The sequence below is a fragment of the Balaenoptera physalus genome (assembly GCF_965194825.1).
Source record: "Balaenoptera physalus genome assembly, chromosome: 12".
Taxonomy (NCBI): domain Eukaryota; kingdom Metazoa; phylum Chordata; class Mammalia; order Artiodactyla; family Balaenopteridae; genus Balaenoptera; species Balaenoptera physalus.
Genome location: NC_138897.1, coordinates 71,192,828 through 71,215,659, shown reverse-complemented (window position 1 = coordinate 71,215,659; position 22,832 = coordinate 71,192,828). Strand labels below are relative to the sequence as shown.

General features: G+C 60.1%; 1 protein-coding gene across 1 annotated transcript; it reads left to right on the top strand.

Moving 5' to 3' along the window:
- The first annotated feature begins 5,422 nt into the window (after nucleotides 1-5,422).
- Nucleotides 5,423-21,371, top strand: GGT1 (gamma-glutamyltransferase 1). The gene is made up of 15 exons (XM_082416318.1): nucleotides 5,423-5,462; nucleotides 8,726-8,798; nucleotides 10,631-10,799; nucleotides 11,339-11,501; nucleotides 12,143-12,273; nucleotides 12,422-12,508; nucleotides 15,269-15,461; nucleotides 15,693-15,850; nucleotides 16,782-16,931; nucleotides 17,338-17,474; nucleotides 19,819-20,006; nucleotides 20,187-20,314; nucleotides 20,410-20,522; nucleotides 20,594-20,707; nucleotides 21,046-21,371. The coding sequence occupies exons 4-15, from the start codon at nucleotides 11,341-11,343 to the stop codon at nucleotides 21,190-21,192; spliced, it is 1,707 nt and encodes a 568-aa protein (XP_082272444.1). The 5' UTR covers nucleotides 5,423-5,462; nucleotides 8,726-8,798; nucleotides 10,631-10,799; nucleotides 11,339-11,340; the 3' UTR covers nucleotides 21,193-21,371.
- The last annotated feature ends 1,461 nt before the right edge of the window (nucleotides 21,372-22,832 follow it).

Below are 22,832 nucleotides of genomic sequence, written 5' to 3'. Positions count from 1 at the left end.
AGCATTGTCCCCCCACTGGCCGGCCTCCGTGTATGCTTAACTAAAGCCTGCTGGCCCCTCTCCCTGGAGTTGCCCTGGGCAGCTGAGCTGTGTTTGGGGAGACTCTGTAGGTGGGGGGCTGTGGTGTTGCCCTCTCAGCCCCCAGGGCTGATGTGGAGGTTCAGGGGTTCTCGGGGCAGCCTTACCACCCCTGAGAGCCAGCGAGGTGGGAGGTTGGGGAGCCAGAGAGTCAGGTGGACGGACCCCAGGCCCTGCTGGGGGCATCTTGGGCCCCAAGTGGGAACTTCCAGGAGACAAGTAGCACCGACAGCTGGTGGCGCAGGTGGAATGACAGGGAAGCAGGGTCCTGATGACCCAGCAGGTGGGGTGGAGGGCTGCGGCTGGTGCTGCAGCTGGACCTGTCCCACCTTCGGGCGTCTTCTCTACCCACCCAGTGGGATATTTCAAGCCCAGGAGGAGGAAGGGCAGCCCAGGGCTGATGGTACCTCAGCAAGGAGCCAGGTGCCACTGAGCCTCCTGGCAGCCACTGCAGAGACGGATGCAGGATGGATTCGGAACTCACTAGGAGGAAGAAAGCAGACAGACAGTCTATGGAGACAGTTTCCCCTGGATCTGGCTCTAAGAAATAGGTTGTGAGCTTCCTGCAGGGCTAGGAGTCACCACGGGGGTCACAGGTATAGGCTCAGGCCCCAGCTCCTAATCCCCTGGACCTGCCCTCTTTTGGGGTATATAAACATGGGCAAGGTAGTTAGTGGTATTAGTTTTCTGTGGCTGTCATAACAAATTACCACAAACTTGGTAATGGCTTAAAACGACAGAAATGTATTCTCTCCCAGTTCTGGAGGCCAGAAGTCTGAAATCAAGGTGTTGGCGGGGCTGTGCTCTCTGAAGGTGCTAGGGAATCATCTTTCTCTGCCCGTTGCCAGCTTCTGGCGATGGCCAGCAGTCCTCGGCCTTCCTTGGCTTGTAGCTGCTTCACTGCAATCTCTGCCTCCATGGCCACAAGTCCTCCTTCACTGTGTCTGTGTGTCTCCCTTCTTACAGGGAGCCTACCTTATTGAATTTAGAGCCTACCTTAACCCAGGATGATCTCATCTTAACTAATGACTTCTACAAAGACTCTATTTCCAAATAGGGTCCCATTCAGAGCTCCCAGATGGATGTAGATTTTGGGGAAAACTATTCAGCCCACTACAGCAGCTTCTGCAAAACTGTTTCCTCCTCTCTAAAATGGGGAAAATAGAATGCCCATCTGGCAAAGGTGTAGGATTAGACGCAGCAAGGAAAGCGTCCAGCACACACGCACGTGGCATGTGTAGGCTCTAATCAATCTTCCGTGGCTTCATGCTGAATCCACCCAGCCACCTGACAGCCATTATACTTACATTTACTGATGATCACTGGGCCCTGTGGATACTTCAGAGACAAACACGCAGGAGGTTAAAGGAACAGCGGAGGTGGGGAGCTGTGATGGGGGTCCCAGACACTGCGGGAGCCCAGGAAGACATCAGACCAGGAGACAGAGGAGGGCTTCAATGAGGAGGCGGTGGCGTTGAGGTTGGGGCCTGATGGAAAAGTCCCAGCAGTAGGGCAGTGGGTGAATCGCACAGAGAAAGGGGCAGGCCCCAGCTGACAGGAATTTATCTGGAGGGCCACGTGAACCTTTGAAGGGTTTTTCAGTGGGGGAGGGATGTGCTCAGAGCACTGGGGATGCAGTAGTAGAGCGGCTGGGGACCCTGCGAAGTTGCCAGGTGAGAGGGGGCGGTGCGGGGGGCTGGGGGTCAGGTGTGGTGAGCGGGAGGGGGTGTAGAGGTAGGGGCTGCTGGACAGGGCCGGTGAGGATGCGTGGGCTGCTGTCCAGGGCTAGGCCCTGGCTAACGTGGCCGGTGGAGGTCTGGGAGGGTAGCTGCCTAGCTCAGGTTCCGGCTTGTTGGTTAACCCAAGGCATCTGAAACATCAGCCAACAGGATGTTTCAGTGAAGGGGGCCAAAGAGATGCTGAAAAAGGGGGGTGGGGGCAGGGCTTCTACAAGCCCAGGCAGGCTGAGCAGGGTGTGTATGGAGAGTGTGGGGCAGTTTTGGCATTAGCGGAACTGCACATCCACTTAGCCCTGTGCAGGGTCACGGGGTGGGGGATGGCAGCCGTGGACAGGTGGGCTTGGGCGTTGCACCCATCCCCCCACCTGGAGATAGGAGTATGTCAGCTCTCCAGGAGACCAAGCCACGTGCTGGGCTGGGGGCTGGGGTGTGGACGAGGCAGCCTTCTTCCCCCACCCCCTGAAGCTCCCAGACACCGCAGATAATTATGAGGTGATGTGATAAATGCTACCTGTGCAGGGAGCCATAGGCAGGGAGGATGGGGCAGCCAGGAGGGGGCCACTTATGACCTCTGAGCTCTGAGCTGCTCATCCAGGAGGGAGAGGCAGCTGCAGGCCCGGGTGCTGGACCATGGAGGTCATGGTGCTCACAGCAGCCTGTGCATGGCCGTCTCAGTGCATCTGCCCAACAACTATTTTAATGATCCCTGCTCTCCAGATAGAAAACTGAAGGCAGGAAGAGGATACCCTGGGCCATCAGGGCTGGGATTGAACTTGAACCTAGGGACTGTAGAGCCCATGCCCTTGGTTGCGCTGCCTATGAGTTTGGGAATTAGGCTTGGTCCAGCAGGTGCCAGACTGGCTCTGCTGCCGGAAGTTCCCAGGTGTTAACAAGCTGCTAGCCCTGGAGGCCCATGTACTTGCCCGAGCTCCAGCCTCTGTCCTCACATCAAAGGTGGGTGCTGAGAAGGTGAACCGCTCCAAGGGCGCCAGGGAGTGTCTGGGGCACAGGGGGCTCTCTGCCTATGCCTGCAATTGGCCAGAGCTCACTTCCCACCACCACTGGGCCTCACCAGCCCTTTCACCAAGCCCGAGTTCTCCTTCCATCCCTTCAGTGTGGTCTGTGTGGCTCTGAGAGGTGGTGGCCAAATAGCCATAGGGTGTGGGGAGCCCTGCTCTGTGGCCTCTGACAGTGGGTAGGGTGTTAGGCCAGGTCCCCCTGAAGCAGGTGCAGAAGGCATTCCAAGAAGGGAAATTGGGGCTTGACATTGGGAAGAACCTGCCAAACAACCAGTCTCACTGTCCTTAGAGGTAATGAGTTCCCTGTCAGGGCAGGTGTGCAAGCCGACCTTTCTGGGGTGATGGAGATAGGAGCTCAGAGGCCAAACATTTGAGATTCTGTGGTCCTCAAGTTGATGAAAATGAACTTTTGTTCAGCCAACTGACCAGATATCTCCTTGGTGCAGATACCAGGGGACACAAAATGTCTTGGATGATATTAGGTTTCCTGACTCCCGGTGGGCCCTGAGATCCTGGCCCAGCAGTTCTGGAGGATGGGTTAGGTGCTGCTTGCGTCTGGACCTGCTGGCCTGGCTCACTCACTGTGAGGCTCCCAACTGCATTTTGGGATGTTGTGTCTTTTTTTCTGGCCGAGTCGCGTGGCTTGTGGGATCCCAGTTCCCCACCAGGTATTGAACCCAGGCCCCGGCAGTGAAAGCCCAGAATCCTAACCACTAGGCCACCAGGGAACGCCCAGGATGTTGTGTCTCTACCAGCCAGATGTGGCCCACCTGGGGCACAGGCTCACCTGGCACTTCCGGGAGCTCAGACACTGGCACTTCCGGGGGCTCAAACACAGCCCCTCCCAGGACCTGACAGCAGGGTGGGGCACCACTGGCACGAAGTGGTTTGCAGGTCCTTCCCCATTTCCTGGGTTGCTGTCCTGCCGAGTAGCTTTGGGTAAGTCCTTTTTCCGCTTAGGCTGAGGTTTCCTGTGCCAGGAGCACCCTGCTTGCCCCACCAGTGCTTTGTTTTTCCAGGCATAGAAGTGGGGCAGACCTGAGCCTGTTAGAGCAGGAAAGTGGCCTCCAAGGCCTCTGTGGGCCCATTTCTCAGACGGGGGGATGGGCCAGGTGCCTGCCTCTCTGCCCACTGGTCCAGGGCCTGAGCCTCCTGTCTGGCCAAGGCCCCCACACTCTCTAGGTCGCTGGTGCCAGCACCGCAGGGGTGATTAGCTGATGAAAGGCTTCGGGATGGTGGGGTGGGGCCCCCAGGCTGCCTTGGCAGCTCCCCTGGCTGGAGGCCAGCCTGACCCAGGGGAGCTCCTCCAGGAGCAGGGACACAGAGACCCAAGCTCAGGCAGCCCCCAGCCAGCGCCCCGTCAACACTCCCTTCTTCCCATGGCCCCTGCCCTCTGCCTGACTCCCGGAATGGCTGAGGAGCTAATGGTCACCCACCAGGGTCTTAATGGGTGAGCTGGGGTTAATGGGTTACCCAGCCCGGTGGCACATTCACCAGCCTCCCCAGGCTCTCAAAGTCCAGATGCACTGGCCTGGCCTTCAGGGTCTGAGCTCAGCCACTTCCTTTTCCAGCTTTGATGCCTCAGGGCTCGGGAAGGGTCAGGGCGGTCAAGAGTCTCCCTTGTACCCTCACTGCTGCGGAGATGCCCCAGGCTCAAATTGTTCCCTCTGCCTGGCTGGCCTCCACAGTCCAATCCCAGTGCTGTCTGGATCCCCCCATAGTTTCTGCCCCTCCCTGGGGGTCCTGGGCTCCTCTTCCTCCTTGGTTGACTATACTATCCCATCTTCAGTCTGGCTGGGGGCTCCTTGAGAGAAGAATCTGAATGGGCCAGGATCAGATGGGAGAGTGAGTGAATGAATGAATGATGGATGAATACATGTAAGCAGCAGGCTGTGTGTGGACCTCAGAAGAATGGGCAGGCTTGGGCCTCCCAGTCCTGTGGGGGCACCCACCCCATCCTGTTGGGCTGGAGCAGGTGGGGGGACGTGAGCAGATGGCTCCATCCTCCATCAGCCTGCCTCCTCAACCCCAGAAAGCTGAGGGATGAGGAAAGGCTCCCTGGGTCATGTGACTCCTTTCTGTCCTGGTGACGGTGACCAGGGTCCTTGGAGTGACAGCCTGTGGACATCTGCATCCCCGGGGGCGGGGGAGAGGGCATCCCCTGACCAAGAACTCTAGAGAAAACGTCAGGCTTCTCAGACCTGGCGGGGCCTGTGATGCTCACACACCCACCCCTGTTGATGGAGGCATCTGGCTGCGCCCCAACACTGTGGGACCCCTCTTTGGATATTGTACGTGGCCAGGAGTTCTCCTCCTCCCAGAGGACCCTTGGCCTAACTGGCCTCTGCCTGAAACCCAGCCTCATGTAGCCGTACTGAGGCCCTCAAAGCTCAGGTCTCTTATTCAGGGTTTGGGACCCCACTGGGCTTGAAGAGGCTACCCGCTGTCCCAGGTCACACAGCCCCAGGGATAGGACCAGGAACCAGTCCTCTTCCCACCTGGAAAGGTTCCTGTGCCTTTAAAGCCTCCCCCCACTCAGGCCAGCAGGGGGAGGGAGGGGAGGAGCTGGGCACTGGGGACTCTGCTCTGTGCTGGAGTACAGAAGGAGGACCAGCCTTGCAGCCAGGTGAGCTGGGGCAGGATGGGCGTCTGGCTGTACCCCAGTGCTATGTGACCCGAAGCTCAGCTCACCATCTCTGAGCTGCTGGACATCGTAGGAGTGGGGAGCTCAGGCTTGGGGCCTCTCGGGGGCATCTGGAGGAGTGGGTTCCAGCCCCAGCTCTGTTATGTCCTGGCTGTGCTCTGGAGGAGTCCCCCGTCCTCTCTGGGCCTCAGTTTATACACCTGCGTCATGGGAGTGAGCTGCCCTTCAGGGTGATGGGGGTGGGGCTTGTGTGGACGGATCCTGCAGAGGGGTCGCACGGATGGGCAGAGCCTTAGGCCCTTGGTCTGACTGGGTCTGGGCTGGGAGCGTCTGTTTCTTTTCCAGTAAGTGGGTTTGAGGTTGCCTGACAAGGCTTTCTGGCTGACTCTGCTACGGTTGTGGGGTGGGTGGAGGAGTGCGGGGAAGTGGGCTTCTTGGATTGAGAGGGAGGAGGGCAGTGTGGAGAAACTGAGGCCCAGAAGGATGGGGCAGCCTGGGGTGGTGGTGGGGTCACTGAGGTGGCGGGTCTGGAGTGGAGGCGAGTGGTGATGGGGGCTGAGGCGCTGTGTCCTCGGGGCTCTGGTTTGCTCTCATGGTGGGGGTGGGGCATGGCCGGTACAAGTACAAGGGGTGATTGCACAACTCCAGGGGGCGCCCGCCCCCTTGTGGTTATTGCAGGCATGTATAGCTATTTCGACAGGTTTCTGGCAGGTAGTGGTTATCAGGTCTTGGGGAAGGAGCCTTTTTCTAATTCTCAACCCTATTGCACCAGGGTGGGCAGCAAGGGAGACAGATCCCAAATCCGGTCTGGGTCATGGTAAGCTTCCTGCCCAGAGCTGTGTTCTCATACCTAGGGGACATCACTCCTCACTGTGGGCATTGGTGATAAGGAAGGTGAAGGGGTGCCTACCTGTCCATCCATGTGCCTCCAGGGCCGAGTCGCTTCTACCTAAGCCTCGGCTTCCGGCCTGTGAATGGGTTTGGGGCTGTGCCCAGTTTCGCCCCTGTGACTCTGGGGTTGGAGGATTAACAGAGAAACCCCACGCTGTCTGCTCTGTCTCACTCTTCTTCATGCTGTCTTCTCTGCTGCGTCCTGGAACATGCTCGCTCAGCCTAGATTCAGCATGGGTGTGTGTATGTGTGTGTATTGGGAGGGGGTGGTGCTGATGGCAGGGTCAGTAACTCTGGCTGGGTGAGGCTTGCATATTCCTGGGGGCAGAGAACTCACCACCTTTTGTGCCTAGGACAGGAGCCGTGGGGTCTGGAGGAGACCTCCAGCCCAGACCCACTGCCCCCAGGTCCCCTCTCTGCATGTGGGTGTGGTGGGCTGACTGGGACAGAATGTGACACACTTGATATGTGAGAAAGGGCTTTCTTTGTTCTGTACGTCATGCCTCAGTTGACGTGGCCTTTGAGACACCTTCGCTTTTGTCTCCCCTCCGTAGAAACTGCAGCTGCTGCTGGGCTTCCTCCAACTTGCCTCAGCCCAGGGTTTTCCTGTTGAGGTCACCTGTGGGGTCTGGGTCATCCTCTGCCCACTCAGACCTTCTTCTTACCTTCCTGCCACTTCTGCCATGTCTCATGCCATCCCAGGCAGGGAGAAAACCATTGAGCAGCCTCAGGCAGGCTAGAGACAGAGCCCTGTGGCTCTCCACTGTAGACCCCTCCCAGCCGACTGAGCTGCAATGCAGCCATTCAGGCAGGACCAAATACCCTGATGTTCCTGGCTGATGTCCAGTCCTCGGGGACATGTCTTGGGCCTTGGTCCCTGGATCCTGCCTTGTCCATCTTCTTAGTTACCCTGGTCTGCAGGGGAGGGGATGGTGTCAAGGGAAAGAGCTGTCATGGCACCCCCATCCCAGGGTCATGCTGGTTGAGGATTTCATGGTAGTGCGTTGGGTGGGTTCCATGCCAAGCCCGCCCAAGGGCAGTTGAGTGACAGGACCAGGCCTTCTGGCTGTGTGACCCAGAGCAGGCAGCAATGTCTGGTCAGCCTCCACGTCTCCTTCTACCTATCAAATGGTGCAGCCTTGCGGGGTTATTGAGGATTAGATGTCACAGATGGGGGCTGTGGGGGCTCGTGGGCAGCTTCGGCACAGCGAGCTGGGGAGCGGGGGAGGGAGGCATGACTCAGGAAGTGGCTGATGCTTCTCCTTGGCTGACGAGGGCCAAAGGGGGATGGGGCAGTGTCCAAGTTCCCTGGGGCGGGTCTGCAGCTGCTCCTGACTCTGGACTCCTTGGTGGGCTGGTCAGGGACATGCAGCAACTTGGGGCAGGTATGGGGTAGCCAGGTGTGCACTGGTGGGCTGTGTGACCTTGGACCCCGCTCTGGCCGTCTCTGGGCCCTGCCTTTCCAGGCTGTTTAGGTGGTTCCTTGGGCCTGGGGCACTAATGTTCCTGGATAGGTGGTGGAACCTTCCGGACTTGAAGCCCTGGGCCATGCTCCAGGGAGGTCCCCTTGCCGTCCAGCTGTGGGGTGTGGTGAGCCTCTCAGGTCTGGGTTCTGCTCTGGTGCTGGTGACACCCCTGCTCCACGGCCTCAGGAACCATCTCTGGGACACCATGTCTGGCCCTGGAGTTCAGATACTCTGAACAAGGACAGGGCAAGCCTGTGGGGGACACCCACCCTTTGGAGGGGCCTGAGTCCGGGAGGAGGAATGCCTTGCCTCTGTCGCCACACCTCGCCTTCCCCATTGGAGCCACACCCCTTGCCTGCTGCCACCATCCAGGGGACTCCAAGGGTCACTGCTGACAGCACCTCCCACCTCCAGGGCCCTCCCAGGGCTGCGTGAACTTTAGTCACCTGGCAATAGGCCAAGTCTCTGTGCCTCCTTGTTGCCGTGACATGACAGCAGCCTCCGGCCACCCTCCGGCCATCCTCCCTGCCAGGCCAGACCTCTCTTCGAGGACTGCCCGCTCTCCACCTACTCTGACGTACACAGGGATTCTAGGTGCCCCCTGGCAGGTCTCTCCCCCTCTCCCCCCCACCCCTCCCACCCCCATCCCCCACCCCCTGGACTAGGTGAGCACGTGAGTTCCTCCGGCCCCTCCTGCTCCTTTCCTGCCTCTGCTCCTCCTGGGAGGAGCCCACCCCCACCCCAGATCCCAGCCCAGCTCTGAGGCCCCCTGAGAAGCTCTGCCCGGGCCGCAGGCGTGGCTCTGGGCGGCTCCTGGGAGTGGGGGGGCCTGGCCTACACTGTGGCCAAGACTTTCCCAGGCAGACAAATCTGCCTCTTCCTCCCCAGCCAGTGTCCCAGCCCAGAGCTGTCTTCTGAGGGACAGGGGCTGTCCTGGGCCCCCGCTGCCCCCAGGCCTCAGGTAAGCCCACCGGGGTCAAGAGGAGCAGGATTGCTATTGGAGGTCAAGCACCCGCTCTCTGGCCTCAGTTTCCCTTCCTGACACTGATTTGGGTGAGAGCCAGTCCTCTGGGCTTGGACGTTGTTTTAGTGAGGCTGAGAAAAACGTGTGTGGGGGATGGGAAACGGAAGCACAGTCACCCAGCAGGGTGTCTTCCGCAGGGCTGGGATGGCTGCCTATGGGGGGCTGAGTCAGGCCTCCCTACTGCCCTGCCCAGGGAGAAGGGGACGGGTCAGTGCGGCCCACCCCTCCACCCACTCCCTGGTAGACTGAGCCTCGCAGGGTACCCCCTGCCCTTTGGGGAGCCCACTTGGGCCCTTGGGTGGAAGGATGCACAGGCAGATGGTTGGGAGGGGCTGGAGTGTGGACCTCAGGAGGTCTTGGCTGGCTCGTCTAGGGGCCTGAGGGTGGAGAGGAGGACCCAGAGTTGTGGGGGTGGGGTCTCAGCTGATGGTCCCAAGCCCAGGAGAAATGAGGCCATGCCCCCAAGCTGCCCCGAGTGGCCTGACCCAGTGGACAGGACTGGGGGGCCTCCTTGACGGGTGGGGCTGTGCCTGTGCTGGGGAGGGGGGCACCGGCCCCTGTCCTGCCCCGCCCACCCCGCCGCATATGATGGGAAAGTTCTAGGTCTGGAACAGATGCCTCAGGTTGCCAGCCCAGCTCCCGAGGTCCCGAGGTTCCGCAGACCTCCCAGCACAGCTGCCTCCATCAGGAACCCTTAACCCTGACCTGGCCCCCTGCCAGGGCCCGGGGTACGCCCTGAGAGCTGTCAGGCCTGGCAGAGGGCATGGACTGTCCTCAGGGCAGCGGTGGCGGCAGGACCTGGCTGGCTCCTTGGAGAGAGCCTTGCCTTCTAACTGCTTTTCCGAGGACAGAAGAGCAGGCAGTGCTGGTGGGGGATGGGAGGGTGTCCAGCGAGAAACGGTGGTGCCTAGGTTCGGTCAAGGTGGTCAAGACAGAGAGGAGGGCTGGCTTGGACCCTGCTGGGGGTGTGGGGTGGTAGTCTGCTGTGTGACCACCCCCTGAGCCTGGGGAGGAGAAAGCCCTTCTGTGCTGGGGTCTGGATGCCCCCACATTGGGTGGGACTCCATTCCTAGACCAGCTCTAGGAGACCCTGTGAATAGGGACAGGGTAGCCAGAGGGGTTCCAGCCCTGGGCTCTCCAGCAGACATCGCCCTTCAGAGGGAACTGAGTCCGGGAGAGGGGGCACCCTGCCTCTGTCACCACACCTCTCCTCCCCCGTTGGGGTCACACCCCTCTCCTGCTGCCATTGCCACGGGGACCCCAAGGGTTACTTCCATCCCTCCCTCACAGCCTGGCAGGAAGTCAACAGGGAAATAAATGGCGAGTGGAGCCTGACCGGCTCCCCTCTGCCATACGCAGGCCTCCAGGCACCCCCAACATAGCCAACACTTACCTAACACTTCACACTTTCCAACCCACTTCATCTTCACAATACTCCCAGCAGACCCTTCTGCCATTCCACTGGACAGATGGTCAGATGGTCAGTGACTTACCCAAGGTCCCACGCAGGTGAGACGGGGCAGGCTGGCCCCAGAGCCCGCGCTCCATCCCCTCGGCTGACACACTGGCCCGCACCCGTTGGTCACGTGACAGCTCCCTGCCCTGCTCTGTGTAACCCCCTTGCTGCGCAGGGGAGAAATGCACTGTGGGGACGGAATATTCACCAACATGGGAGTGGCTGGCAGAGTTCATCAGAGGCAGAGACACCTCACATTTCTCCCCGGAGGGCCGGGCCCAGCCCGCTTCAGAGACACCCGCTCCATTTTCAGGAGAACGAGCAGACTGCGTGGTCTGGGAGTCTCCCTGGAGCAGATTCTGTGGCCACAGTCTCCTGCAGAGCGTGAAGGAGACCCCAGTTACTTCTCCGGCCTGTTCAGCCAAAACCATCTTTTGTGGCCACCTCCCCGGGAGGCTCAGGGCTCCCACCCGCCAAGGAAGGTAGGCTCTGGTCCCGCGGTGGCTCATCTGATGATTTCAGGAGACTGTGGGTGCCCCCTTTGAGGGCACAACAAAAGCTGAAACCCACGCTCTGTGGCAGGTCACTCTGGGGACCCAAGGACAGTGCCGGGAAGGAATCAGGCCAGGCCTGTGCCTCCCGGAGTGACCTGCTTGGTGGTGGAGGGCTCTGCCACTGTGAGGAGACAGACAAGGTCCTGCAGGATCAGGGGCTCCTCTCCGGAAGTGAATTCCAGGGGGCTCCCTGCTGGAGATGGGGTCCTTACTGGGAGGGGGCCCCGAGGATAAGCAGGAGGATTTGCGGGGGCAGAGGTGGGACCAGGAGCTTCTGGCAGAGGGAGTGGCCTGAGCAAAAATCTGGGGGCTGGGTGGCCCATGCATTCTGGGGGCCGGAAGGAGACATGAGGACATATTTCTGAGGCTCGACTTTGTGCTGTGCCCTGCGGGACGAGGATGTGCCCAAGGCCAGGTCAGCAGTGGTCCCCTGACCTTCTACCCTCCCGTCCCCCATGCCCGCCAAGCCATGAAGAAGCGGTCCATGCTGCTGGCCCTGGTGGCCGTGGTCCTAATGCTCCTTATCATTGGCCTCTGCGTCTGGCTGCCTGAGACCTTCAAGCCCCACAGCCACGTGTACCCCAGAGCTGCCGTGGCCGCAGATGCCAAGCGCTGTTCAGAGATCGGGAGGTGAGTGGGGCAGGGTGTGGGGACACAGGCCCGGGAAGACAGCCACCGTAAGTGGACCTGGGCAAGACCCTCGCCTCTCTGGGACTCAGTTTCCCCACTGGTAAAGGGGCTGCCTGGATGAGGGGTGTTCGGTGTGCGTGGAGCTGCCTATCCTGTCCTTGGACCTTCTCAGCAGCTTCTGGTCAGGGGAGAAGGGGACACTGGCCCCGAGAGCAGGGTGTGGGTCTCCCAGTGTCCAGCTGAGCCCTTTTCTCAGTTCAAGGGTGTCTGTCTCTTCAGATAAACTCTGCTGTTTCATTTTTAGACCCCTAGCTCACATGTACAGAGATCAATTCTCACTTAAAAACTTAAACAGAAAAAAGATGTTATTAATAAAAAGTAACAATTTCCCCTTTTTTTCCAATTATAAACGTCACGTACATCTGTTTGCTTGAAAAAGAGGAACATTTAAGCCCGTTGGTTTTAGAATACAACAATTCTTTTTTTCAACAATTTTTTACATTAAAAAATCAAAACCTATGGGCTCCTCTCCATCCTCCTTTGGGCAGGGTGGCCAGGCGGTGGGGAGGTGTGAGGCGGGGTGCGCATCTCGGAGGGTAGAGAGCCCGCCGGCTCTCACTCCCGGCACGTGCCACTGGCAGGGATGCATTGCTGGACGGCGGCTCAGCGGTGGATGCTGCCATCGCGGCCCTGCTGTGTGTGGGGCTCATGAACGCACACAGCATGGGCATCGGGGGTGGCCTGTTTCTCACCATCTACAACAGCACCACACGTGAGTGGCTGGCAGGGTGGGAGGTGAATGGCGGGGCTGCCTGCCTCAGGCTGCACTTGGGCTGGGCAGGCAGAGCTGGGCAACTCCTAGGTTCACACAAGTGAGGGGCTGGTGTTGGTCTGGACTGCCCACATGCTTCTCCTTCCAGGAAAGGCTGAGGTCATCAACGCCCGAGAGGTGGCCCCTCAGCTGGCCTCTGCCGGCATGTTCAACAGCTCAGAGCAGTCAGAGGAAGGTGAGTGCAGGCTCGGTGTGGGTGCAGGGCCAGGACGAGCTGCTGGAAGGCATGAGCACACCCCCACCCTCCATATTCCCCCCCACCCCATCTGGGGCTGGGAGTGGCTCTGGCAGTCCCATCCCATCCCTTCCTGGCCCCACAAAACCCTCCATAATGATTGGTCAAGCCCATCATCACAGAGGGTAAAGAGAGCTTCTGTTATTTCTGCTCAGGCCCCTCCAGGGCCACCCGGAGCTAGAACACGGAGAGAGTGATTGCTATTACAACAGCTTGCATGTGCCGGGGGTCCTGGGGCCAGCACTCTGCTCAGCCCTTTTCACCAATGAGCCCCTTGAATCCTCCCTGTACGCTTGGCAGGGGGAGCGTGGTGTTGATTCCCATTTTACAGGTGGGGATGCTGAGGCCCAGAGAGGTCATGTAAACTGATTAAGGTCACACAGCTGGATGGTGGTAAAGCTGGGATTGAACCCAGGCTATCTAAACCCTGGGTTTTTAAAGGGCATCCAAGTCATTCATTCGTTCGTTCATTTGTTCATCTGTGGGGATAGCTCTCTAGAATATGGGAAGGAGTCTCTTTTTTCTAACCTGTCCTTAAGCCAAGAAGGAAATCCCTGCAACTCCCCAGGCAGCCAAGGGAAATCAATGGCCACCAGGGGGCGCCCCTGCAAGGACCCCCAGTGGATTGCAGGATGAGGTTGGAGGGAAGGAGAGGTGGGGATTAAAGGCCATAGTGGGTCTGAACCCCTCCTGCAGGCTCTGCAGGACCCCTCCTGCAGGTGGAACCCTGGGTAGGGTGCTGAGAGCAGCCGTTTTGGAATCCCCTCCAACACAGTCTTTGAATTTTTACTCATTGGGAAACTCAGTGTAGAAATGAAATCATTCAGAGTGTGGGAATCTTACAGACTTAGCATCTTTGGATGCTTGGAATTCACATATTTAACTAGGGCTTGTTGGGCACCTCCTACAGCGTCAGGGGCTGTTCCCTAAGCCAGTAGAAACAAAGGTAACAGGTGAAATGCACATTCCAGGTGGAGCAGGTAGAGATAGCACACATGGGTGTGCCATGTGCCACAGCACTGCCTGGGAAGCAGAGGTAGGAAGGGTTGGAGGGCTTGTGGGTTCATCAGATACCCTGGTCAGGGCATGTGAGCAAAGACCCAGAGGCTGGGGCTGGGGGCAGCCGTGGGGGTGTCTGGGGAGAAAGAGGAGGACACAGGGTCAGGTAGAACAGCCCAGGTCATGTTGGACCTCATGGGTCATCATGTCTGAGTGAGGTAAAGGTGTTCCCTGAGTTGGAGGGGGGACCTGGGTGGATCTGGCCGCTTTCTGATGGGACCCCCCTCAGGCTGCTGTGAAAGAGGGGGAGCAAGTTACCTGCCCGTCAGGTGGCGCATCAGGATGTCACGGTGATAACCAGGGAGAGATGAAGTTGGTGGCTGGTGGCTGGGCCGAGCACACTTGGAGGGCGGAGCTGCAGATTTGCTGATGGGTTGGGTGTGACGCTCACCCAGGAGTCTCGGGTGAGTTGGGGTCTCAGGTCTGCACCTGGAAGGACAGGGTGGCCCTTACAGAGACCGGCAAGGTGTTAAGTTTGAGAAGCCTTTTTCAAGTGGGCAGATGCATCCTCAGATCTGGCCATGAGGGGAGCAGGCCAAAGAGTCAGTTTGGGAGTTGTCAGCATGTAATGGACCCTGCAGCCTGACATGGAGGAGGACACCAAGAGTTGGTGCAGACAGAGGAGAGGGCAGGGAGATGCAGAAGTGACGCAGGAAGAGAGAGTGATGGGCCAGGTAAGATGAGAAAGAAACCCTGCGCTGGCAGCGTGGGTGTCACTGGTGACCTTGGTGAGAGTGTGGCATGAGAGCCTGATTGACCAAGGTCAGGGCAGCACTTATTTAAGGGGGAGGAATTGTGTGCTGGGTGTCAAACCTTCTGGGATGTGCCAATGTCGTAACAACCCGGCTCTTGGAACCTCATGCCCCACTTCAGGGTGGGAGAGGCAGCTCGAGAGCTGCAGCCGCCAAGCCTGGGAGCGGCCCCCTACCCTGCATATCAGGGGTGAAAGCAGGAGGGTGCCTGGGAGCCAAGGCTGTGGCTGAAACTTTCTGGGTCAGTGCTGGCTTTAGGGCATGGCGGGGGCAGTGAGGCCTAGTGGGCAACCAGGGTCCAGGGCTCTGTTTCCAGGGGAATCATGGCTCCTTAAAGGACAGTGCTGGGAAACAAAACTCTTTATGGTCAGATAGGGAAACCGAGACCCAGAGAGGGGACAGGGCAGGGGTTTGGGCTCAGGTCCCAGTTGGGACAATGGAAGAGGGGAAGAGATGCCCTTGCTTTGGGACCAGCCCAGCCTTGAGAGTGGCCTGGGCTTGTGCCGGGGGCTTTGGCGGGTTTTGGAGGAACACTTGAGTCTTATGGGATGAGGAGCCTCATGGCCTAGGAGGCTCGAACTGAGAGATGGTGAGGTCTGGCTTCCTTATACTCTCGCTGTGCAACCGTGGGCCTGGCACAGGATTTGAGACACGGTGGCACGTGCGGAGACAGGCATCCAGGCCTGGGACAGCGGGACCCAGCACACGTGCTACCGCCCCTCGCTCCTGTGCCCTCATCAGACAGCCGAGCTGAGCCACACTCATGCCTGCTGAGTCCAGACGTGACCTAAAAAATCTATGTCCTTCCTGAGCCTCACTGGCCCCACCTGGGGATGTGCCTGGAACATCCCCCTTGTGGAGCCACTAGCTATGTCCCTCTCCTTCGCAGGTGGGCTGTCGGTGGCGGTTCCAGGCGAGATCCGCGGCTATGAGCTGGCACACCAGCGGCACGGGCGACTGCCCTGGGCTCGTCTCTTCCAGCCCAGCATCCAGCTGGCCCGCCAGGGCTTCCCTGTGGGGAAGAGCTTGGCGGGAGCCCTGCAGAGAAGCCAGGCTGCCATCCAGCGGCACCCTGAGCTGTGGTACGTCTACGGTCCCTACTGGTGGGCATGAGCGGTGGCACTTTCAGGAACCTGCGCTGAACGAGGGACCAAAACCCTGCCCGTTCTGAGCCTGGGGGTGGGGTCCCGGCCCCACCTGGGCTGGATTCTGTGGACAGGGGCACCCCATCCTTTGTTCTCTTTGTGTGTGTGTGAGGGGGGTGGCTGAGTCCGCCCCACCTGCCTGCCTCACGGGAGCCCCCTCTGCCCCAGCGAGGTGTTCTGCCGGGATGGGAAGGTGCTGCGGGAGGGGGACCGAGTGACCATGCCTCGGCTGGCCGACACCTACGAGACGCTGGCCTTGGAGGGCGCTCAGGCTTTCTACAACGGGAGCCTCACAGCCCAGATTGTCAAGGACATCCAGGAGGCCGGTGAGCGGGCAACCTCAGGGGCCTGGGGCCAGGAACTCCACAGCGGGAACACTGAGCCTGGGGTCCTTGAGTCCTACCTGGCCTGGACACTGGGCCCTCAGGGAGTGTCTGGCAGGGGAGGGTCACAGATGCGTCTGCAGTTAATGACAGGCCACACGGATCCACAGCTCCTGGTTAAGTCAAAGCTGAGAGAAACCCTGCAGTCCAGGAGAGAAAACCCTGGTGGGGGGAATGCAGGTGTAGGCAGGAGCCAGGGTTGGGGAAGCGCTAAAGTACAGACCCTGGAGGACTTCCTGGAGGAGGTGGTGCCTGAGCCACAGGTGAGGTTGGACTTTGTAAGCAGAGAGAACAGTTTGAGGCCTGGAGAGAGGGCTTTTAATTCTCCAGGAGGATCACAGGGGATGAGGGTGGGCTTGGTGAGCGAGGCACGGGAGGGGCTGCATGCAGGGCCTGCGGTTGGGAACTTGTGGGCAGATTCTCATAGGTTCAGGAGCCCCATGCTGCCTCTCCCTCACTGAGCCATGGCCTCTTCATGTTAGTTTTGCCAGTGTGTCAGGGAGGAGGGTGATTAGCATGTTGACCTTTACCACTGACATCGGAAATTAGCCTGTAAATACTTAGTATGTCTGGAGCCATTTCCCTAGAGAATTGAGCTTCCCTCCACCCACCCATTAGTCATAGGAGGAGGGGACTGGGGGGCGGAGGTAGGGGAAGTGGGGGATGGGAACAGATATTTCCCACTTAGAGAAGATCCTCTGGCCGCCAAGAGGACAGACGACAGACCGAGAGGCCAGTGGGGCAGCAGGCGGAGGGCGCTGGCCTGGACCTGGCCAGGGGGAGGTGGCACCGTCAGGGAGGTCTGGGATTAGACAGGGCTCCCCGCTTGATGGCCCCCCAGAAATGTGCCCCATCTCCGTGTCACCCCATGCAGGGGGCATCGTGACGGCCGAGGACCTGAACAACTACCGCGCAGGGCTGATCGAGCACCCACTCAGCATCAGCCTCGGGGACACCCAGCTCTATGTGCCCAGTGCCCCGCTCAGCGGGCCAGTGCTGGCCCTCATCCTCAACATCCTCAAAGGTCAGCTGCCCTCCGTGGCCCTGCAGAGCAGCGTCCTGGGTGTGGGCACAGGCGTGCAAGGTCTCGGGGTAACAGGGTGGCTCTCAGTGCCAGAGTTCACGCTGGGCGGCCTGGTCCAGAGGGCACGTCTGGTAAATCTGAGTGGTCATCTGTGACCCCGTGGACTGGGTAGCCCTGTGGCTGACATGTGAGGCCCAGACCTGGGGGACCCTTGCTTCCTTCCATCCTCCCCCGCCTCCCAAGCAGCCACTGCTGTTGGTTATTAAATGTCCCCCTTCTCAAGGTGAACCAAGCAGGTCAGGGAGGCATGGACCACCCCTCCCTTCAGGGCACTCAGCTGTCCTGGCCAAGCTTGGATGTCCCGGGGCCACCGGGACCACCAACCTGCCCGGCTCTGCCCAACCAGGGTACAACTTCTCCCGGGCGAGCGTGGAGACGCCTGAGCAGAAGGGCCTGACCTACCACCGCATAGTGGAGGCCTTCCGGTTTGCCTACGCCAAGAGGACCCTGCTTGGGGACCCCAAGTTTGTCAATGTGACTGAGGTAAGGGGCAGAGGCTGGCCTTCAGTGGGTGGGGGACCTACCATGGAGATGCCATGAAGGCTCCCCTGGCCACCCCAGCCTCACTCAGGCTTTATTCATCTATTTCTGCCACTGACTTGCCCTCGGGCCTACTGTGTGCTGGGATGGACTGTTGACCCTGAGTCCTGGCCTCTGCCCCACGGAGCTCACAGGGTGGGAGAGACAGACTTGTCAGTGAGTGATAGTGCCCTCCTCTGCCACACTCCAACCTCGGGGCCTTTGCATGTGCTGTGTCCTTGGCCTGGAAGGCTCTGGAGTGGTCAGTGCCGAGGTGAGGAATGCACAGGGGCATCACAGCCTTCAGGGTGGAGGAGGGTGGATTCAGGGGAGGGGACCAGTGTTCCAGGTGGGCAGAGGCCCCGGCCACATGCTCCCTGGTCACACCCAGGAGCTAACTTCCCAGATCCCCACCCAGGCCCTGCACTGCCCGACCCACTCACTCGCCAGGTGCCCCGGCTCCAGGCTGGACCTCCACCTCCACCCCGATCACATCCCTCATTACCTACTTGGGTCCCCCCCTCCCTGCAAGGTAGACCCGCAGACCCCCTCACACTGACCTGTGACCTCCCGCAGCTGCTCAGCAGCCCCTCTTCTCTTTCCCGGGGATGATTTTGCACTCACTGCTCCCCACCTCAGCACCTGGCATCCCTGAGCTGGTGGAAGCCACTGCATCATGCCCCTCTTTGCCCTCCCTCCCGGCTGAGACTGGCCTTCTGCTCATCCACTCTCTGACTCTGCACGCCCTTCCTACGCTGCTGCTCTCCCTCCTGGGTTCCCAGTCTGCCCTTTCTGATGGGTCATTCCAGAAAGAGGTGTATGGTTGTGGGTCCAGAACCCTCCAGCTGCTGCCCCGTCCCTCTGCTCCCCCTTGGGGCAACCTTGGCCGCCACCTGGAGCCCTCTCTCCTCGTGCCCGCCCTTCCTCCCTCCACACCTGCGCTGCCAGGTTCTGAGACCAGCCTCCGTTTCCCCTTCGGTCCACTCTCTGCAGCATCTTACCACGTTCGCCAGCACCTCCCTCCCTTGACTTTTTAATTTGCAAGGTTATGGACGTTTTGGCACATTTCCTTCCTCTCTCCCCGTCTCCATCCGTCTCCCCCTTGCTCTCCCTGTTTTTTCCTTGTTAGATGCCTGGTCGGCCTTTCCCCAAGGGTCCCATCCGTGTCTTGAGGCCCCGGGCCCGTCAAGCTCACACCTGCTGTTGCTGTCACGTCTGCCGTCTCTTAGCCTCAATGGACCCCCTGGGCTGTTTTGTTGATTTTAAGGCCCAGGGCAGTTGTCTTTTAGGATGTCCCAATTCCTGGATTCAACCCTGTTTCCTTGGAAGTAGATTCAGGCTGAACGTTTTCCCCTTGGATTAGTCACTTAATTCATGGGTGTTGCTGGAACCTTCTGGAGGCATTTCCTCTGCTCAGCCTCCTGCGCCCTGCCTTGCCCATGAACTCAACACATCAGGTGTGGCCCATCACCCACCTGAGACAGATTCTTCAGGGTCCGACGAGCTCCTGTCCCAAGTCAGGCTCCCAACCTACCCCAGTTAGCGGCCACTATAGACTGAAGACTCGGGGCCTTTCTCCGTTCCTCTTTTCCACCTGGTGAGCCCCCAGCATCTCTCACCTGGTGGGTATCATAGCCTCCCAGTTGGGTTTCACCCACACACAGCTGCCGGAGGGATAACACCCATCAGCTGCTCACTCCTCTGCCCTAAGCACAGGTGGCTTTGAAGTCCTTATAGGGCTTGTAAGGACCTATGGGATCAGCCCCTGCTGGCATCTTCAACCTCCTCTCTCCCTAACCCCATTCACTGTCTGCCTGTCACTCACAGGCCTGCCTCAGGGCCTTTGCATTACCATTTAGGTGGCTTTTTCAGATATTACCTTCTCTGGGAAGCCCTCCCTGACCACTCTGCTCCCACCCCATCACACTCCACCCGCCTCACCTGGCTTGTTCTTTCCAGCACATCCCTGCCTGCCTTTGTCTTCCCTGCTGTGAGGGTGGGGACCTGCGTGTCTGTTCCCTGCTGATTCCCCAGTGCTGGGCATGAAGTTACAAGCTCCCTGAATGAATGAATGAATGATTGGATGCAATGAGAGTGGGGACTCCAAGGACGGACAGACATTCAGAGTTGCTGGACAGCAACAGAGACAGAGGCTGGGGAGAGGGGGTCAGACGGGCCACGTGAGACTTTGGGTGCAGGAGGGTTGTGGTCAGAGCCATGGTTGGGGGCTTCCTGAGAGCTGCTCGCACAAGCCCGTCCCCCTCCCCACCTCCCTCACCTCCTCAGGCCAGCTCTGGGGTCTCGGCAGGTGGTCCGCAACATGAGCTCCGAGTTCTTCGCTGCCCAGCTCCGGGCCCAGATCTCCGATGACACCACTCACCTGGCCTCTTACTATGAGCCTGAGTTCTACACGCCAGATGACGGGGGCACCGCCCACCTGTCCGTGGTCTCGGAGGATGGCAGTGCCGTGTCGGCCACCAGCACCATCAATCTCTAGTAGGGCTGCTGGGCGGCCGGGTGGGCCGGGGCTGCCTGCGTGTCCTAGAAGGGGGGCTCCACATTGGTAGAGTGCTTGCCCCCACCTCCCCAGGGAGCGTGTTGGCACTTTGGTGGGCACGTGGGGCTGGTGGGATGGGGCAGGGGCGGGCACAGCTCTCTGACCCAGCTGGTCTGCAGTTTCGGTTCCAAGGTGCTGTCACGGGCCAACGGGATCCTGTTCAACGATGAGATGGATGACTTCAGCTCCCCCAACATCATCAACCAGTTCGGGGTGCCCCCCTCACCGGCCAACTTCATCACGCCAGGTGTGGGGCACAGGGCTTGGGTGGGGAGGGGGCTGGTGTCCCAGCAGGCAGCTGACCAGCTCCTCTGTCCCCTCCCTCCCACCGGCCGGCTGCAGGGAAACAGCCGCTCTCGTCCATGTGCCCGGCGATCATCGTGGGTCAGGACGGCCAGGTCCGCATGGTGGTGGGTGCCTCTGGGGGCACGCAGATCACCACGTCCACTGCACTGGTATGTGCCACCTGCCTGTGCCCCAGCCCCTTGCCCAGTGGGCTACACTGACCCCATCCCCTCATCCGTAGGCCATCATCCACAGCCTGTGGTTCGGCTACGATGTGAAACAGGCAGTGGAGGAGCCCCGGCTGCACAACCAGCTTTTGCCCAACACCACGACGCTGGAGAAAGACATTGACCAGGTTTGGGGGTGGTGCTGAGTCACATTGGGGGCCCCTGGGAATCCTGAAACAGGGCCTGGATCTCCTGAGTCATTGTGGAGTGGACGATGGCTGCTGTCCTCTGCCTGGGGCAGATGACCCTCATGCCCGCTGCCTGGGCCACTTTGCACCCCATGCTGTGAGGGCCAGGCCACCTGCTCCGATGAGACCCAATTGGCCCAGCTGCCCCCAACTTGCTCTTCGTGGCCACTCAGCCAGAAATGGCACCACCTGCGTCTGTGGAACCCATGCCCACACAGGTGTGGTTCAGATGGTGTCTTGGGCCCCTGTTGAGGCCTCCCTCTCCCTCCCACCCCCAGGCAGTGGCTGCAGCCCTGAAGACCCGGCACCACCACACCGAGGTCACTTCTACCTTCATTGCTGTGGTACAGGCCATTGTCCGCACAGCTGGCGGCTGGGCGGCTGCCTCAGACTCCAGGAAAGGCGGGGAGCCTGCGGGCTACTGAGCACTCAGGCAGGCAAGGTGGACCAGCTGCCCAGGGATGAGATGTCCGCTGGGGGTGGGGGGCTGGGAGTGGGACTTTGGGGGACATGCTTCCCCTGTGAGCGGCAAAGCAGTGCAATAAATGGGGGCTGCAGTGCCAGGCTCTGGGCGGTCTTGCCGGCCGGCTCCCAATTCCCTGGGCCTCAGCATCCTGTGTGAAGTGGGGCCACCTGGCAGGGAAGGATGGAGAGAAGGGATTCAGAGGTCTGGACAGATCAGGCACTGGAGCCAGCCTCAGCATTTTCACTGGAACGGGGCAGGAGCTGGGGGTGCAGGGCTGGGGTGGGGGCCCAGGGTGGGCTATGCCAAGCACTGTTCTTCCTCACCCTGAGCCCCACGACGAGAGCCAGGCCACTTCTTCCCTGGGCTGGGCAGCAGCACTTCCCAGTGTCAGCCACCAGGGGGCTCACGGCCCCGGCGTTTCCTCCGCGGATGCTGGGAACCCTGGTACCTCTTCAGCCCGGTGGGTGTCCAGCCTCACCATAACCAGCACACACTGAGGTGAAGCTGAGGTCTGGGTGGGGGTGGGATTGGGCAAGAGGCTGGAGCAAAACATGTTGGTCAGGGCCAGGCCCAGGGGGCTTTCCAAGCAGAAACCCAGAGTGAAACCCAAGCTGTGATCCACTCCAGAAGGAGGCCCGGTTCTCAGGGATCCGTGAACTGGAAGAGGTTGCCAAATCCCCAAGGGTCAGGGCTTGGACCAGCGCCCCAGGCAGGGTGGCTCTGGGTAGGGGAGAACCACAAGACGCAGCGCCCAGCCTCCCCCACCGGGGCCAGCCCCTCCCGCCCTCCCTCAGGGCCTCCTAACTCATCCTTTATACACAGTTGTAACGCCTGAGGTGAGGTGCTGGGAAAGACCTGGGGAGGTGGGCAGGGGCGAGGGGGTTCCAGCATGACAGCAAGACATCCCCCTGCCTAGTGAGCACCAGTGGGGGCCCCTGAGGGCAGGGGCACAGGGCTAGGAGAACCCAGGTTTGGGCTCTCTTTCATGAGGCAGAAAATCCTGATGCTTCCAAAGTGCCCACAGGGAAACAGGGTGTTGGTCTGCAGAGTGCCCCCATGTCTGAGCCTTGAGCCCTGGAGGGTGACATCTCTGGGGTCCCTGGGGGATGGGGGGACAAGATGGAGGCTGAGCTGGTGGGGTGGGCAGGTCTCTCCTCATTTTAGCCCCAGAGGAAAGGCTGTGGCCAATTTGCAGGGGGAGAAGACTGAGGCCTGAGGGGTGGGCCTTGCTCCAGCGGAGGTGGGGGCTGGCCTGGAACTCCCTGGGCCCCAGCACGTGGACAGGGTGCACCCCAGTTCCCCAGCCGTTATGGGGTTCAGCTCCCCCCTGGGGCCTGGAGACGGCTTCCCCTCTCTTTCCTGCCCCTCATCTCCTGGACAAGGATGTCCAGGGCCCTTCCTGGCTGGGCCTCCCTGACCGTACTTCTGGCCAGCCCAGCACAATGCCTGTTCCTTCCCTGGGCCTTCCCTCTAGCGGTCCCTGCACCCTGGCCTCTGCATGACCAGGAAGGCTGGGGAGAGGGGGCGTTGTCCCACCCTGACCCCGCCGACCTCTCTGTCCCTGCTTCCTCCGCCTCCCGGGCTGGCCCTGGCCCAGGA